This window comes from Ochotona curzoniae, unplaced genomic scaffold (genome assembly GCF_017591425.1).
Source record: "Ochotona curzoniae isolate NIBS_2020 unplaced genomic scaffold, NIBS_Ocur_1.0 contig_2318, whole genome shotgun sequence".
Lineage (NCBI taxonomy): Eukaryota > Metazoa > Chordata > Mammalia > Lagomorpha > Ochotonidae > Ochotona > Ochotona curzoniae.
The window spans coordinates 11,849,051-11,864,571 of record NW_024465419.1 but is presented as its reverse complement, the minus strand read 5'-3'; the positions used below and the strand labels follow the sequence as shown (position 1 = coordinate 11,864,571).

The following is a 15,521-nucleotide window of genomic DNA, read 5'->3' as shown; positions in this document are numbered from 1 at the left end:
TTCTGTGTCTGAAATAACATTTTCTCACTTCTCTCATTTGCACATTTCCCTAAGAAACACCCAGAACCTTCTCCCTCTTCCCCCGCCCGTCCCTTGTCTTGAAGGGTTGTCTTTCAGGAAGCCAGGGAAACCCACGCCCGCCCGTTGCCCTGGGAGCGCCTCCATATTGTGCAAACAACAAGCGTCTTCCCGGTCTCAGCACTTCAGGCCCCAGTGTGGAAGCACTGGAAGTCACAGAGGGAGCAAGAGCTTCCTAATCTGACACAGAGACTCCAGAGAAGCGCAACACAGGTGGAACCAAACATCTGGTTAGTGTACTCCAGCCCATCCTAAACTCTCTTATTATGCAGTAGCTGCCAACTTCCGGTCCTGTAATCCACCCAAAATGAGCCTACCTCTTAGGGCGTGGAAATCGAAACCTTCTCTGGAAGTAGTTGTCATGAAAACTAACTTTTATCTGCAGCTACTAAGGAGTTCACAGAGATTTACTACCAAAGTCAATGACTTCCCGAGCAAGCAAGGAATAGCCTCTTGTTTCTGGTGGCTAAGGAATATGAAACACATCACTTCTCGGCCTTTTGGCTAAGATCAAGTGTAGGAATATGAAACGGGAGAAGTCTCGTTCATGACGCTCCAGCAGGTGCACTCTGGAAACACGTGCTCACAAAGTGCTGTTCAGGCAACAAGGCATGAGGCTCCTCCTGAGGCAGTGATCTTAGCATCGAAGCTCCCCAAAGGATGGCATTTGGCTTCTTCTAGGCCCACCTAGTCACCAGTGCTCCGCCGTAGGATCCTGACCAGTTGGGATGTCTGATGACAGCATCTCTGGAAGGTAAGTGAGAAACAACTTTGAAAACACTCGTTGGAGGTCCCTAAGCTAGTCCTGCCCTCCTTCCAGGAGTAGTTCCAGGAGTACCAAGTCTTGGAGAACTCACAGCTGTTCCCTATGCAAATCATTTTCACAATATTACTGAGGCCCATCACCTACGCGATGGAGACCTCGGAACTCTCAGGGGCAAGGCAGCTACTGTGAGTTCCTCAGGCGTTTTCCGTCACTTAGACAAATATTTACTAAGTGACCGCAAGGGCCTGAAGGTCATGGGATTTCACCTGATTTTCCGCAGAGGAGAGTATGCCAGGTGTTAAAAAGCCCGGACACCTGGACACTGTCCTCGGGCAGGTGGGCCTCCCGGGGATGAAGACTCCGGAGCCTCCTGGGAGGCCGCAGGCCGCCAGGTTCCCCACCAGGCACCTCCTGCGATAGGAGGAGGCCGCGCTGGCCGGGGCGGGGCAGGGCTGGGCCGGGGCGAGGAGGGCGCAGCACCTGCCGCGCGCGCGGGGGCAGGAGCCAGGTGGCTCCGCTCCGGTCTCGCCCAGCACCGCGCTGCAGGAAGTAGGCGAGTCGCGCGGCCTGGCGAGGAAGCGACCGCGGCCGGAGCCCCAGCACCTGGAGCCGGGAGCCAGACCTAATGGCGGCGCTGGCGCCCGCGGGCCTCGGGGACGCCGCCTCGGCAGCCCTGGACGAGCTATCCCGGAACTTCACGTACGGGGAACCGGGCACAGGCAATGGCTCCCTGTCGGGCGCATGGTACCGCAGGAACCAGGTAAGGGCCGCCCTGCCGCCTGAGGGGTGTCCCCGGCGGGGTCGGGCCCGAGTCCGCGTGCATCGCCCCCGTGCCTCGGCTGGCCCACTCGCAGGAAGCGCTGGTCAAGGGCATCTGCCCCGTCACCCGCCGGCTGGACTGCAGCTCTCCTGGGAGAGCGAAGGACCCTTCTTCCCCTTCCCCCAAAGTCTCCGCTGTCTCCGGGGCTGGGCTCCAGCTCCGCCCCCAGCCATCCTCGCTTTCCTGTCTCGGTAGGGTTACTAGGAGTGGGGAGTGAATCTCACTCACTGTCACCCCAGGACCCTTTTGCAGATTTTTTTTTTTTAAGTGACATCTGGTACTCAGAAGGGCAGCCGATGTCAGTTGCCACGAATGCCTTTGTGTTTAGTTCCCGGTGCCTGGGCACAGTTCTTTCTTCAGCTCCGGCTGCGGCTGCCTGACTTTCGTCCACCCTCTGGGGACACATTGTCAGCCTAAACAAGGCCGATTTGCCCTGGAAATAGACATCTAATGAGGTCAAAGGGACTTGGAGCTGCCGGTTTATTGTTGCCTGGGTTTAAACTTAAAAAAAATCAGCCTTGCTGTTCTTACCAGTGGAAGCAAATGAGCGTCCCATGGCGGTTTCCAGACTTCCTCGTGTTGTGTGTGTGTTACTTTGTGCTGGTTCTTGAATAAAACCAGGGCTACTTTCTGGCTGTGTAACCACAAAGCGTCCTTACCTGACTGGGCTAGTCTGTTGATTTTCACCAATAACCGAAGGTTGAATTTCCTTGTGTCTGTCATCCTCAGCTTATACCAGAAGCATTCATTTAAGAATGATCTCTTCTTAGATAGGCAATTAGAGGGTTAGTAGATGGCACCTCCCGTGGCATCACCCCAAGCATAGGACAGCTTTGTCTTCACATTAGAAGCCTCTAGAGTCTTTGGTTTTCCTTCACATTTCCTGGAATTCTCAATCATTTTGGCTCTCTGATCTCCAGACACAGATTATCATGTGACATGAATGTGAGGCAAATAAATAATACTTGCAAGGTTTAACTGGCGTTTGACAGTGTGTGTTTATACAGGAGAGAAAGGGTGTAGCCAAGATACGCTTAGCTGAAATTACTCAGCTGACATCCGAACTATACTTGGTTTGAAACAAGACTGGAATTGACTTTTCCCAGCTTTGTGCAAGTTGAGGCCATCTTGCAAGACGATGGCATTCTGTCCTTCGGGTGATTATGTTTGTTGAAAACAAAAGTAAAAATCAGTTTTTAAAATCTGCTCAAACGCGTTTTTATTGAGTGCCTCTTGTGTGGCCAGGCCAGTATAAATAAAATGAAGTGTAATTTTCCTTTTCTTGTTTGATACTCGCTGAGTAGAGATGGCTGAATGTGACAGTGATTCCAGAAAAACAAAGCATGAGATTAGTTTGTCACTCCCACCATCAAAATCAGCCTTGGTAGCCGGCTAGCCAGGCCTTGATGGAATTGGAATGTTGGCTTCTGTCAATTGTATTGCAGCTGAAACACTTGCTTTGTGTATTTGATAACTCTGTTTAGAGCAAGAACTCTCAGATCTGATCTGTCAATCTCAGACCATAGAAAAAAATGGACTCCCCTGGAGTGTTTTCATGTCCTGGGTGGGTATTTAACAGTGACACTTAGAGTACATGTCAGGGAACACCAAGGTAAATGTGCGTGTGGAGGAGGGATTCTTAGAGCAAGGCGAAGGTTGGCAGCTGGGTGGGAAGCTGCCTGGGAGGAAGGAGTGAAGGGAGAAGGATGTTGAGAGAGGCGCCACCTGTGTCTGGCCTGCCTGTTTGCTGGGAAGCTGGGCTTATGCAAGGGCAGATACCTGCTGAATTTTGTCTTTTCCTTTATGTTGGAGCTATGAAGTTTTCAGTACCAGAGGATAATGTTCCTAAGAGGTTTAGTGAACTCCTTGCTAGGTACACAGCACTATAGGAATATTCAATACGGTCTCCAACTAAAACCCTTCCTTCCAGGAATGCTACTGGTGCTTGGAAAAAAAAAAAAATCAGCTGGGTAGATAATGCCAAAACCAAGGTGGTATGTGCTAAGAGTGGTGTCATTTGAGGGATGGAAGGCTTGATGGAAATTCAGAGTGTGATGGCTTTTGACCAGGACATTGTAGAGAGGTGGTGTTTGATCTGGAGTGGACAGGAGAGGAACAGTAAGGGCAACTTGATGGAAGAGGAGTTTTGCAGTTGGTTCCTGAAGTGTATGCATGTTGCTATATACCTAAACCCACAATGACATCGTCAGAAAGGGGTGTTCTCTCTAGGACAGGATGAAAATTCAGAATTTTTATGTTCTTTATTTGGACTTTTGGATTTTTAAAGTCAACACAGAGAGAAATTGATAAAACTTGGCAAAGCGAAGAGGTTGACAGTCGTTGCCCATTGGCTGCGTGACATTTTATAGCTATTAGCTCATTTGAGGCCTCCAATGACCTGGTAAGGTACCTATTATCTTCACTGCTCACTTAAGGAAGGGGGCATTGACGAACCTGCCCCAAGAATAGGTTTAACTACAGAGCTATTTTTATCCCATGTCTGAAGGTCATGGCTGGAGAATCAGGCTTGAAAAGAATGGTGAGATGGGGGTAGAATCAACATCAGGCACAAGGAATATATCATCTTTTACTGTAGCTGAGAAGAATCATGGTGAGCTTTGCATTGCCTTTGTATTGATTTTGCTTTGCCGTCATCCTTTGCTGGGGGAGCTGTGTAGGAATGTCTCTCACAGAAATGTGCCAAAGTCTTTGCGATAATCAAAGGACTTGGTAGAAGTTGCTGGCCCTGACCACTTCCTTTCTAAGAAAAATCCTTGTTTTGTTTAGACTTACTGATTTTCTGCCTTCCTTCTTTGTGTGATGTGGCATTTTTCCTTTCCAAAATTTTCTAGCTGTGTATGTAAGGGAACAAGAAGGTGGAAGGAAGGTGGGAACGAAGCCACTCTGTGGAGGATTTGTAAAGAGAGAGAGAAGAAAGGAAAAAAGAGAGGATAGGACGGAGGAGGGGAGGGGAAGGCAGGAGGAGAGAAAGACAAAAAAGTTACAAAGTTGAAATTTGCATGTGATTTGAGACCTGGTGCTTGCATTTAGATCAACCCACCACCCTCCTTCTAGCTTGATTTGTACTAGTCCTATTACTCAAGATAATGTCATCAGTCTGGAGCAAGCCTCACCAGGTTACAGGTATACATGGCCTCCTTTACTCAAAATAGCTATTGAGAGATATTTATTTTTGAGAGAGAGGAGAGATCTTTCATCCTCTGCTTCTCTCCTTAATCGACTTCAGCAACCAAGGCTTATGCCAGGCTGAAGCCAGGAGCTGGGAACGCTATGGGTCTCTCATGTGGGTACCAAGGGCCTAAGCACGTGCGCCACCATCTACTGCCTCCAAAATTGCATCTGCAGGAAGCCAGATTGAAAGTGGAAGCCAGACTCAGTGTCCACTTGGACACCGGATTTGGGCATCTGAAGCAATGGTTTAATTCACTACACCATAGCATTCGTCCCTTCAAAAATTGTATAGGGAGAAAGCAGAGGGTCAGAATGGATGGAGGAAAAGGCTGTAGACTAAAACAAACTTATAAAAACAGCAGTTGTGGGCTGGGGAAGGAGAACATTCAACTGCAGCACTGAGAGGCACACGTTCAGGTGATAAATCTGTAAGGAGAAGCAGGGAGGTATTGTGCCTTGCCAGTCCTTTCTCAGGGGAAGGGAGGGGACAGTGCTGGGCTGGGCGCAATGGGCGGGCAATTTACTTCTTGGTATGGCTGGTAAGTTGCGAGGGCATTTGCCTAACAACAATAATTCCTCGTAGTAACTTACTCATCTGGATAATTCGCTTTGCAGTTCTCTTTATCCTACAATTTTTTAAAAAAAGTTTAGAAAATAATATTGACATTGCTGTGATGGTTCACCTTGAGTATTTTGGGTAGGTGGTACTAGAAATGTATATCCTATTCTCTTTGCTTGCCTGTGAGAATTATTTAAGCAATATCCTTTAAAAATGTTGATAGTTGTTCCACATGCCTTGGAGGGGTCACCATGGAAAGAGTGACATTCCCCAAAGCTGGCCTGCTCGTTTCCCTGTAGTGCAGTTTGCACATCTCAGCCACTCCAGTAGATGTGCTGGCAACTTCCTTAATGTCTCCATCTCTTTGGCATTCTTTATGGAAATAGTCATACTAATAACAATAATAGTACATAGCCTTTTGAGCAAGAATAATATAAGAAAGTGCATGTCAGATAGTTAGCAACGTGCCAGACACATTGAACACACCATTCAATAAACACTGGCAACTATTAGCAGCATTACAATCAACCTGTATTACAGGAAATGTCATAAAAATAGATATTTCTAAAGCTGGTAATTTTGGATTTAGCCCACTGCACATGGAAGCAAGAAGAAGCCAGTCGGGTTTCTGATATAACTTTGCTTTCCTTCCTCTGCATTCTCTGCTTCTGTCTAGTGCCACTCTTGGTCCTTTGGATGGTCTTCTCCGTGTCACTTTCTAAGAGCAGTCACCTTCCAGGACACTTCCTAACTGGCACAATTTCCTATTAGGGATGCTTGATTTCTTGAAAGGCAAGGATGCCTCCCAGGTTTGATGCTCCTTTCCCAATCCACAGTTTACAGGGAAGGTGTGGGTGGCCTTGGGGCCAGCTGAGCAGTGCCTGGCAGCAGCAATGTGATCATATTTCATATACCCTGACCATAATATAACCAATGAGCAGGGCCAGTCCCTTCAGCCTGGGAAGGTTCATTCTGTGGGAACTCAGTCTCTGCCATTTATTTCACTTAGGCTTCTTTTCTCCCTCAGAAGCAACAATACACCCCTATTCTGTTTATACCTTTTATCCATCTTGCCTCTCATACTGTGTTCCAACAGACTTACCTTTTCCAGTCGTTCATGGGCCATCTCGGTGGCAAATAACCTTCCACTTCCCTTCCTCCCAGCTCTTAGGATGTATGCACCTGTATACTTGGCTTACCTTGTCACCAGAATGACCCTTGGTCACATTCTCAATGTGGTCCTTGGTTATCATTGGCACACATCCGCAATGTAAAATGAGCTAATGTATGAGTCTATATTTAGTCACAAGCTCCACATCTCAGCAAGGAGTGTGTTTGCCCTGGCATGACTCCTTCAGTACCCACCCTGAGCTTGGCAGGGTCATACCAAATCTGCTTGTACTGAATGTCCTGTTATTTACCAATGACCTCACACTGGCTTCCTAAACCAAATCACGCAACCTCACCTTCTTTGCAGCTCACAAATTATTTCCTTCTTTCAGGAACTTGGACATGGGCCTGATTCCTGTAGCTTGCGATTTGAGTCGGTCTGTTTGGCCTTTTGGAAGTTTTTCTACTGAGATTGCTTGTCAGTTAAGAGACTTGAGATTGCAAGTTACCAAAACCCTGACTCTTCACTGACTTAAAGGAATAGTAAGAAGTTTTAATCCATTAGGATGTTACATATTTTGGGTTAGGCAAGCCTTGATCCAAGGAGTTACAGCATACAATGAGTACTGCTTCTCATTGTTGTACTCCATATTTGTTCTTCAGGATTGTTGCTTCTGACATGAATGACTTGCCTCCCTATGACACAGACTTCTTGGCTCCCAGGAGGGAATAACTTGATTTCATGAGCCTCTAATGAAAAGATCCAGGCCTCAATGTACCCAGGCCAGGTTCAGTCCACATGCAGCATGTTCCCTAGCAGTTTCAGTGAACAGAGCTGCTGGGCTTGGCATCCCTGAAGCCTGTGGCCATTCCTGGGAATGCCTGAATGCCCACATGAAGCAGGGGCCCTGGGACTGAGAGAAGGCAGGAGTCACGTGGCTCAGCAGAGGTCCCTGCCAGATGCACTCAAACCTCCTCCTGTTGTGGTTGTTTTCTTGGCCAATCCTCAGACTAGCACCCATCCCAGCTCAGGCTGCACCATTCCTCTCTGCATCCTGGTTCTCACAGCAGTTCTGCCCTGTGATAAGCTTCCCTTTCAGCCTCCTGGGTGAGAATTGACCAGTAATTTCCTTAAAAGTTTGCATTTGGGATTAATTTCTTAAACATTTTCATTAACATCATTTCTGAGCAATGATTTATTTCCAAGTTCTAAACTTAACTCCTCCCCATCTCCAAAGAAATTCTGGGAGGATCTCTGGGATTTTCTGTTGATGGGTAGACCACTGACAGGCAGCTGGGAAAGGCAATGTTCTTTGCTTGGTCTCCATCTTGCCTCTGCCTGCTTGGCAACTTTCTTAGCATCAACAGCTACTTTTTCAGTAGATAAGAATCTCCCTAAAGTTTGGGGGCTCTTGGTGAAACAGGTTTGGTTTACGAGTGCAAGGCTGAGGAGAGTTCCAGAAGGGGTTGGTTTTTTTTTTTTTCTGAGCTATATATAGCATGCTGACTATAGTTTATATTAGTTTACTGCATATTTCAAAATTGCTAACATTAGTTTTAGCTGCGCTCATCACAAACATGAACAAGTATTTGAGGGGATGTTATGTTGATTAGCTAGATTTAAATATCCCACATATGAATACATCATGATATCCCTTTGTACTCCATATAGTTATAAATTATGAATTTCCCATGAACTCTAAAATTCCAAGAAGGAAATAATTTAAAGGAAATATCTGAGTGGCTTGAAGTTATCTTTGTTTTCATTACCTGACACACTGTTGTTGTTAAGCTTCCAGGGTGAGCAGAGTCCTGTTAGGGGGTGATACAGAAAGACATCAAACCAGAAGAGAAAAAAGGATCTTTCACCTTGTTTGTGGCCACTTGAATCCCAGTGGTGGCGAGATGGGCAGTTCTCCATGAGCAGGGTTTGCGCAGACCTCGGAGGCAGCTGTCTTAGTGGAAGATGAAGTAGGGGAGAACTGTGACACCTGTAAGTGCTTTGTGGCTCCATGCATTATACTTGCAGCCCCACATGACCCCGCCCCATCTCTGAGCATGCTGGGTCTCTGTGTGTGTGGGCTATGAGGTGGCTGTGGGGCCTGGCTGCCGAGCCAGTGCATATGAGAATTTTGTGTGAGGCTGGAAATGTGGGACAAAAGAACAAGAGCTTGCCTTCAGAGGTGGTGCAGAGCCCAAGTCACAGTGTCTAAGCTGTGTAGCCAGCTTGAACTTGAGTCCTGCTTTCATGTGAGAGGGATCTGATCTGGATGATGGTGACTCTGGTACACTAATCAATGAAGGTCAGTGTCATGACCCCCTGCCTTACTGAGGCAGAAATTCATGGAGGAGCTGGGGGAAGTTGCTGGAAGAGTCAGTCAGAATCCAATGCATATGTGCGTTATGCCCCAGAGGATGCATGTACTCCAGAAACTTGGGCAGGTGGAGAGAAAAGTGTTACAGCCAAGTGAGCTCACTCCATCCAGTTTTAGGGTAAATACCTCAGTCCGGTCCTGGGATAGGCAGCCTGAAATACTGCATCTTTAGAAACAAAGGTCTTAAAAAACATTTAGATAGATAGATAGATAGACATTAGTGTTACATATATGTTCTTGCAAAATATGAAAGTGCTGGGACACCATATCAACCCAGCTGCAAACAATAGCATTCTTGGTGTATTCAGCATGCCTCTGCTGTTTCAGAGACTGCCTTCCCATTACTCCATAGGATTAGATTGTTTTGTAATAGAACCCAGTTTAAGATTTCCTTAACTGGAATCTTGCCTTGTCTGGGCGATTGTTACTCTCTTTTTAACAAAGTGTTAAAAGTCCCCAAAGGATGTGCGATTAAATGTCCTACTTTTCCCATAAATTTGTTCTGCAGAAAACTAAGTTTCTCATAAGCAAAATACAATGGTGACTTTCCCAAACGAAGGCTTATCCTTAATGGGATTTGGTTTTTAAAATAAGAAATGTACAATGAGGTAAGTCACTGTGTTCTCTAATAAAAAAAAAAAAAGACAAAATGTAATAGTGCTTAATTGTATGGGAACACAGCATGTTGGGTTTCACTGCCTAGGTTTTAAGGTTGATTAAAATTTGGCATGGAACAGCTTGTAGAATAGCAATGATATACCGTGTTCTGTAGTCCTGACCTTTTTCAGTTGGCTTCTATTTCACCGGATTTGGAGTCAGTGTCATGAGAATTTTTTCGGGATAGAAATGCAATAACCTTAGAGCATACAATAACCGAGATAACACATTAAAAATCTGTTCCCGGCTGGAAAATGTTCTTGCCTCCTTTCCGCATGTAAGATTATAGCTTTAAGTTGGTCTGGTTATTACAGACAACTCAATTATCTGCAAGAGCACATGAGATCAGCCGTAAGAAATGGCCAACCAATTCCGTCATCGAAAAGGCTTCCACATTGCCGTTGCCTCCAGCATCTCTCTGCACACTGTTCCCCCATGGAGTTCTCCTTTCGGCCTCTACTGCTTTTCTGAACTTCTAGAGCCATCTGTTAACTGGTCTCTCTGCTTGTGTCCACCCTGCACACTGCAGCCAGCGCTGGACTGCTCTTTTTTTTTAAATATTGTTTACATAGTTGAGAAGACTACATCCCCATGTGGGCCTATGATTGGGGTGCGGCGGGTTGGGTATAGAAGTAGGTGGGTGGGACAAATGTTTCAGGGTTTTATATTTCCTCTGGTGTCCGCAGGGGAGGACAGGGAGTGGGCCACTCCTTGCTGTCAAACTACATCAGCACCTGGGAATGAGGGTTGGTCATCTGATGAAGCCTTAAGAGACCCTGAGGTGGTGAGAAGTGTTCCAAAGGATATTTCAGCCACTCCTCCTTTAGTACAACCCCAGACTCCCTTCCCTAAGCAATCTGCAACTTCCTCCTGACTGGGGGTGAGGGTGGCATGTCCCACCCAGCATTCCCTGCCTTCCCCATGTATCTTAAAAAAAAAAAAAGATAAGCAACCATGTTGGCATATAGGTAGAGTTAACACAAATTTAGCATTAGCCAGGCCCAGAATGCCTGTCAGCTATTAGCTACTTTTCTCCCAGCAGTGTAATACTTGTCTAGGTACAAGTAAACTAGGAAGTTGCCCACAGCTGGATTGCTCTTTATTTCAAGTCTTTTCATTGGTTTAGTACTACCCACAGATGCATCATACACATCCCTCTTCCTGCCTCTCCAGGCCCACTGGTGCTCAGCTTCCAGGCCCCACAGGGCAACCTTGTGCCTTACTAGCTCTGTCCTTGGCTGGAATGAACCTCCCTAGAAGGCTTCCGTTACACCTTACATAAGGATAGGCTGAACAATGATTTCCCCAATAAAGTTCCTCATTTTAAATCCAAAGACCCTGAAAATATTAACTTGAATGGCAAAAAAAAGGGTTTTGCAGATGTGATTAACAGGAAGATCAGCCAGACAGGCCCTAAATGCCATCCATCACTTGTATCCTTCCCAAAGAGAGGCTTGGGAAGATTTGACTAGAAGAAGTGAAGGTCATGGGACCAGGTAGGTAGGCAGAGCCTGGAGTGGTACAGCCACAAAGCAGAGCAGCCAGCAGAGACCAGAAACTGGAAGAGACAGGGAGGCACATTCTCTGTGAGAGCACCCCGTGTCATTTCATACATTTTGTTGTTTTGAAGTTTGGGGTATAGCCCTCACAGGAAGCATGTGGTCCCCGACTAGGCAGATCTATGCTGTTTTCTCTATTCTAACAGGTTCCACTGAGCAGGCCTGAGTTACAGCTCACAGGCCACCTGTTCCTTCCTTTGCATCCCTCATCCCAGACATGAGAACCTAAGATCTGCCAGTTGCTGAATAAACACACCTAGTGAGTGCACAACTGAATAACGTCAGACATGCACTTCCCCTAGTTGTCTGTCTCCCTTGGCCACCGTCTTCTCTCTGATCACTTTCATTTCACGTCCTTTGCCTCCACATGATATGTTTGTTTGTTTTTTTCTCAAGCAGTGTTCAGATGTGTTTTGAACCCATGCCATGACTTGATTTTTTTCTCCTTAACTTCTTTTCTTTGTTGCTTGCCAATTTCTTTTTTATTTCTTTTCTTGTTATCACTCTCTGAACTGGTTATTTAAGTGAATCCATAGCTACTTTCATTCCACTGAATCTGCAAAGCAACTTTTTTCAGAACTTCTTAACTTGGGAAAATCTCAAGCCCTATAGAAAATTGAAGAAGGGTAAAACAATAAATACCATATGTCTTTCAACCTGGAGACTCACTAACTGTTAAGAATGTGACATATTTAATGTTCTGTAGTATGTTGACTGATGGGAGATGGATATATAGAGTAATGAGCATTTGAAATTCACTGACAGCGTGAGTGTTCACTCCTGGGTACTTGAGGATGTATCATTAAGTTTCTGTGTCCTTTGGGAAAATTCACAAAAGACACCCATTGTGAGACTGGAGGGGAGAAGAGAGGGAAGAGGAAGGAATTTGGGGAGGAAGAGGACTCCAGCACCAACTAAGCTGTATCAAAAAACAAACAAACAAAAAAGGAGTTTGTGTGTCCTCTCATGCCCTCCTATTTGTTCTCGAAACAAGCTCTGTGCTCATTTACCTTGCTGGGTACAAATGCAGAACAGCCCCAGCTCGAGTTTACTGTGAGCATGGTGAACTCAACACCAATTGTTCAGACATATCTCCGCCTAGGTACAGATCACGAGGTCATCCCTGTGATGATGAATGGAGCTGAGTACTCAGCTGATACTAGTGATTAAGCCTGTCTGTCCAGGTCAGGCTGTCTTTCTGCTGGAACCTGAGGCAGCGTGACTCCAGTGGTGAGGTGATTATGGGTTTTCCTATATTCAAAATTAGTTCCTAAACAATAGCTCTTTTTGAGCCATTCTTTGGGATCTTTTTGTCTAATTCATGTTTTAAAAGCAGGGTTAGGAATATGATTGCATTCAAAGCCATGAGTAAGATTGATTACTACCAATCCCACACATTCCTGCATTATCAAGTCTCATCTCCATCTGGCCCACTCATGCATTATAGGTCAGTAATGGAATAATATAAGTCAGTGTGAAATATCTGCAGAGCATCCTGACACTAAAAAATATGATTAAAAAATTGTTATTCCAAATAAATTTAAAACAAGATTCATACTTATCAACATATCTTGTGCTTCACTCAGTCTAGATAAATTGTTTACTGTGGCTGCCACCATCTATTTGCCAAGACATTTTGAAGAAGTCAGAAATTAAGCTACAGAGGTGACTGCAGAGAATGCTATAAAATATTTTAATTAAGAAAAAGTGGTATACTGACTTTGACAATCTAGAAGGTTACCTATTACTCCCTGTGATTCTGTGACTCAGACTTAACCTGGGTGCTTCGGGGACAGAACTTGGCTATTATCTAGTTGTGTGACTTCGCATGGACCACTTTTCTTCTCTGGCTCTTGGTTCTTTTTTCTGACCGGTTTCCGGATTACTAAAGGGCTTGGGGAGGAGGAGAGGGATATAAGCCTCTGCAAAACACCTGCTCGTTGTATGAAAATGATCATTCTGACTACAAATGTGGATTTTGTTGTTGTTTAAAAATTTACCAGAACATCTAGTGGGAAGTATTATTTAGTACTGGTTGCCTTGGGTTGCCATATGTGCTTGAGTAAGACACAGCTTACCCTCAAACAACATATAGTGTAGAGGGAAAATAAACTGGTAAAACAAATTATAGTATGATATATGGACCAGCAAATATAGTCCATAGAAGCATATGAGATTCATTTCAGGAAAGGGAGGTCAAGAAACATTGATCTGTGGAAAGTATCCAGAATTCAGTATAAAGAGATAAAGAGTTGGAAGACCTGAGAAAATGTTAAGAAACAAAGGGAATAGAATGAAAAGGTCTAATCTACTAGGAATAGGAGTTCCATGTGGAGATAATAGAGCATAAGAGAGAGATGACATGCAAAGAGATGATGATTGGGAACTTATCAAAATGAATAAAACATATTCCTTAAAATGAAAAAACAGTTTGTGCAAGCAGTAATTCACATCTAAAGAAATTGTAGTAAAACTCCAAAAAAATTATTTTAAGGTATTCTGTATAAAATGACTGTACAAAATAAAACGACCCACAAAGGAGCAGCAATTAGACCAACAGCATACTTCTGAACACCAACAATGAAGGCCAGAAGACAATGGAACAAGTTGTCAAGTGATTGAATAAACTAAATGTCAGCTTTAACTTCTATACTCAAGAAGAAAGATGATATGGGGATATTTGCAGGGTAACAGAGAATTTGCAGTTGGATGATTTCACTGAAACTGCTGCCAGAGTTTTCTTCTGGAAGAAGAATACTGAACCCAGAATAAAATGCAAATAACTCATATATCTTCAACTGATAGATGGGCAAATAAAACTATGTCTGTCTATACAATGGGCCACACAACCATAATTAGAATGGCTCAAATATGTTAAATGGCACAAATATGCTAAATACCAATAATGCCACATAATATAGGAACATTTGGAAATCTTGAGGTAAAATATCATCAAAGACTGTATACTGTATGGATTCATTTATATAAAATACCTAGATAATACAAGCAGACAGAAAGTAGATTGGTGATATCCAGGGAAGAAAGAATGTGAAATGTTAGCAGAGAAACTATCCCTTGTAATCATAGCCTTTTTATGGTCACCTTTAATACTTTGTTTATCCCATATAATTATAGCACTTTATTTTTGGAGTTAATATCACATTGATGTTGAGCAATATGGAAATATTACTGAAAAATCATTTCCTTGGTGTTCAGGTAGCATCATGCATTTCTGGAATTATTCGTTTATAATAGTTTATAATATTGTGTGGTGTGTGAGAGAAGAAATTAGCTGCCTGTGATACTTTTAACTTTAACTTGGTGTCAAAAACAAATGAATTGATAGTTTTCAATGTATTTCTGCAATAATGTAGTAAATGTCAATAACATTTTAAATAGGTAATACTTCCAACACTTTAAAATATTCCCTAGTTTACTTTATGGAATGAAACAGGTCAACTAACTTTGGAGAATTATCCTTTTCTTGACCTATGACTAATTGTAAGTAGCAGTGTCACTGCCATTGTTAGCGTCACAAAGATGAATAAGGAAGAAATAAAAAGGCAAAGTTCCTGCCCTTATGGTCTCCATAGAACAGACAAGAGACATAAGAGTTAAAAGCGCATCACAAGGGCTTCAAGAATGACCAACTCTAAAATCAAACAATCTTGGGCTCTCCCAGTAAGGAAACATTACTGCTCCCTTAAGAAAGGGAGAGGGAACAGAGAAAGAAAACAAAATAGTACGATTATAAAGATGCCCTGTGGGAGAGAGAGCTGAGTCAGGTCTATATCCCCCTCGAGAAGGGCTGATGTATGCAGTCCACAAGGAGAACACGCCGCTGAGTCCTTCAGGGGCACCGTGATGAGAGACTCACTGCTTAATGGGAAATAATCCCCCCTCACTGGAGGAATTCAAGCAAAAACTGATCCCTAAATACCAAACACAAACACAGGAAGAAATCGCATGTCACATACAAGGGCCCTTAAAATTTTTTAAACATTTTATTTATTTTTATTGCAAAGTCAGATTTACAGACAGAAGGAGAGACAGAGAGAAAATGGCCACAACAGACAGAGCTGAACTGATCTAAAGCCAGGAGCCTGGAGCTTCCTCCAGGTCTCCAACATGGGTGCAGGGTCCCAAGGCTTTGGACCTTCCTCTATTGCTTTCCCAGGCCACAAGCAGCAAATTGCATAGGAAGTGGAGTAGCCAGGACTTGAACCCATGTCCATTTAGGACCCCAGCAGAACACCCCAAGGCAGGACTTCAGCCACTAGGCTACCGCTCTGGGCCCAAGGGTTCTTAGTTTGTTGTCCTTGAGTAAATTACAATGAATTTGATCAAGGGGAAAAAAAAAAAAAACCTTACACTTTTATTTACAAGAACCTGACTAAAATTTACC

The 15,521-nt window shown here is 44.3% G+C and overlaps 1 protein-coding gene across 1 annotated transcript in view; it reads left to right on the top strand.

Moving 5' to 3' along the window:
* The first annotated feature begins 1,469 nt into the window (after nucleotides 1–1,469).
* The window catches only part of NIPAL2 (NIPA like domain containing 2), a 77,588-nt gene continuing 63,536 nt past the window's right edge, over nucleotides 1,470–15,521 (top strand). The window contains exon 1 of the mRNA XM_040972725.1: nucleotides 1,470–1,604. Within this exon, the coding sequence (XP_040828659.1) occupies nucleotides 1,470–1,604 (135 nt within the window). The remainder of the gene's footprint in view (nucleotides 1,605–15,521) is intronic.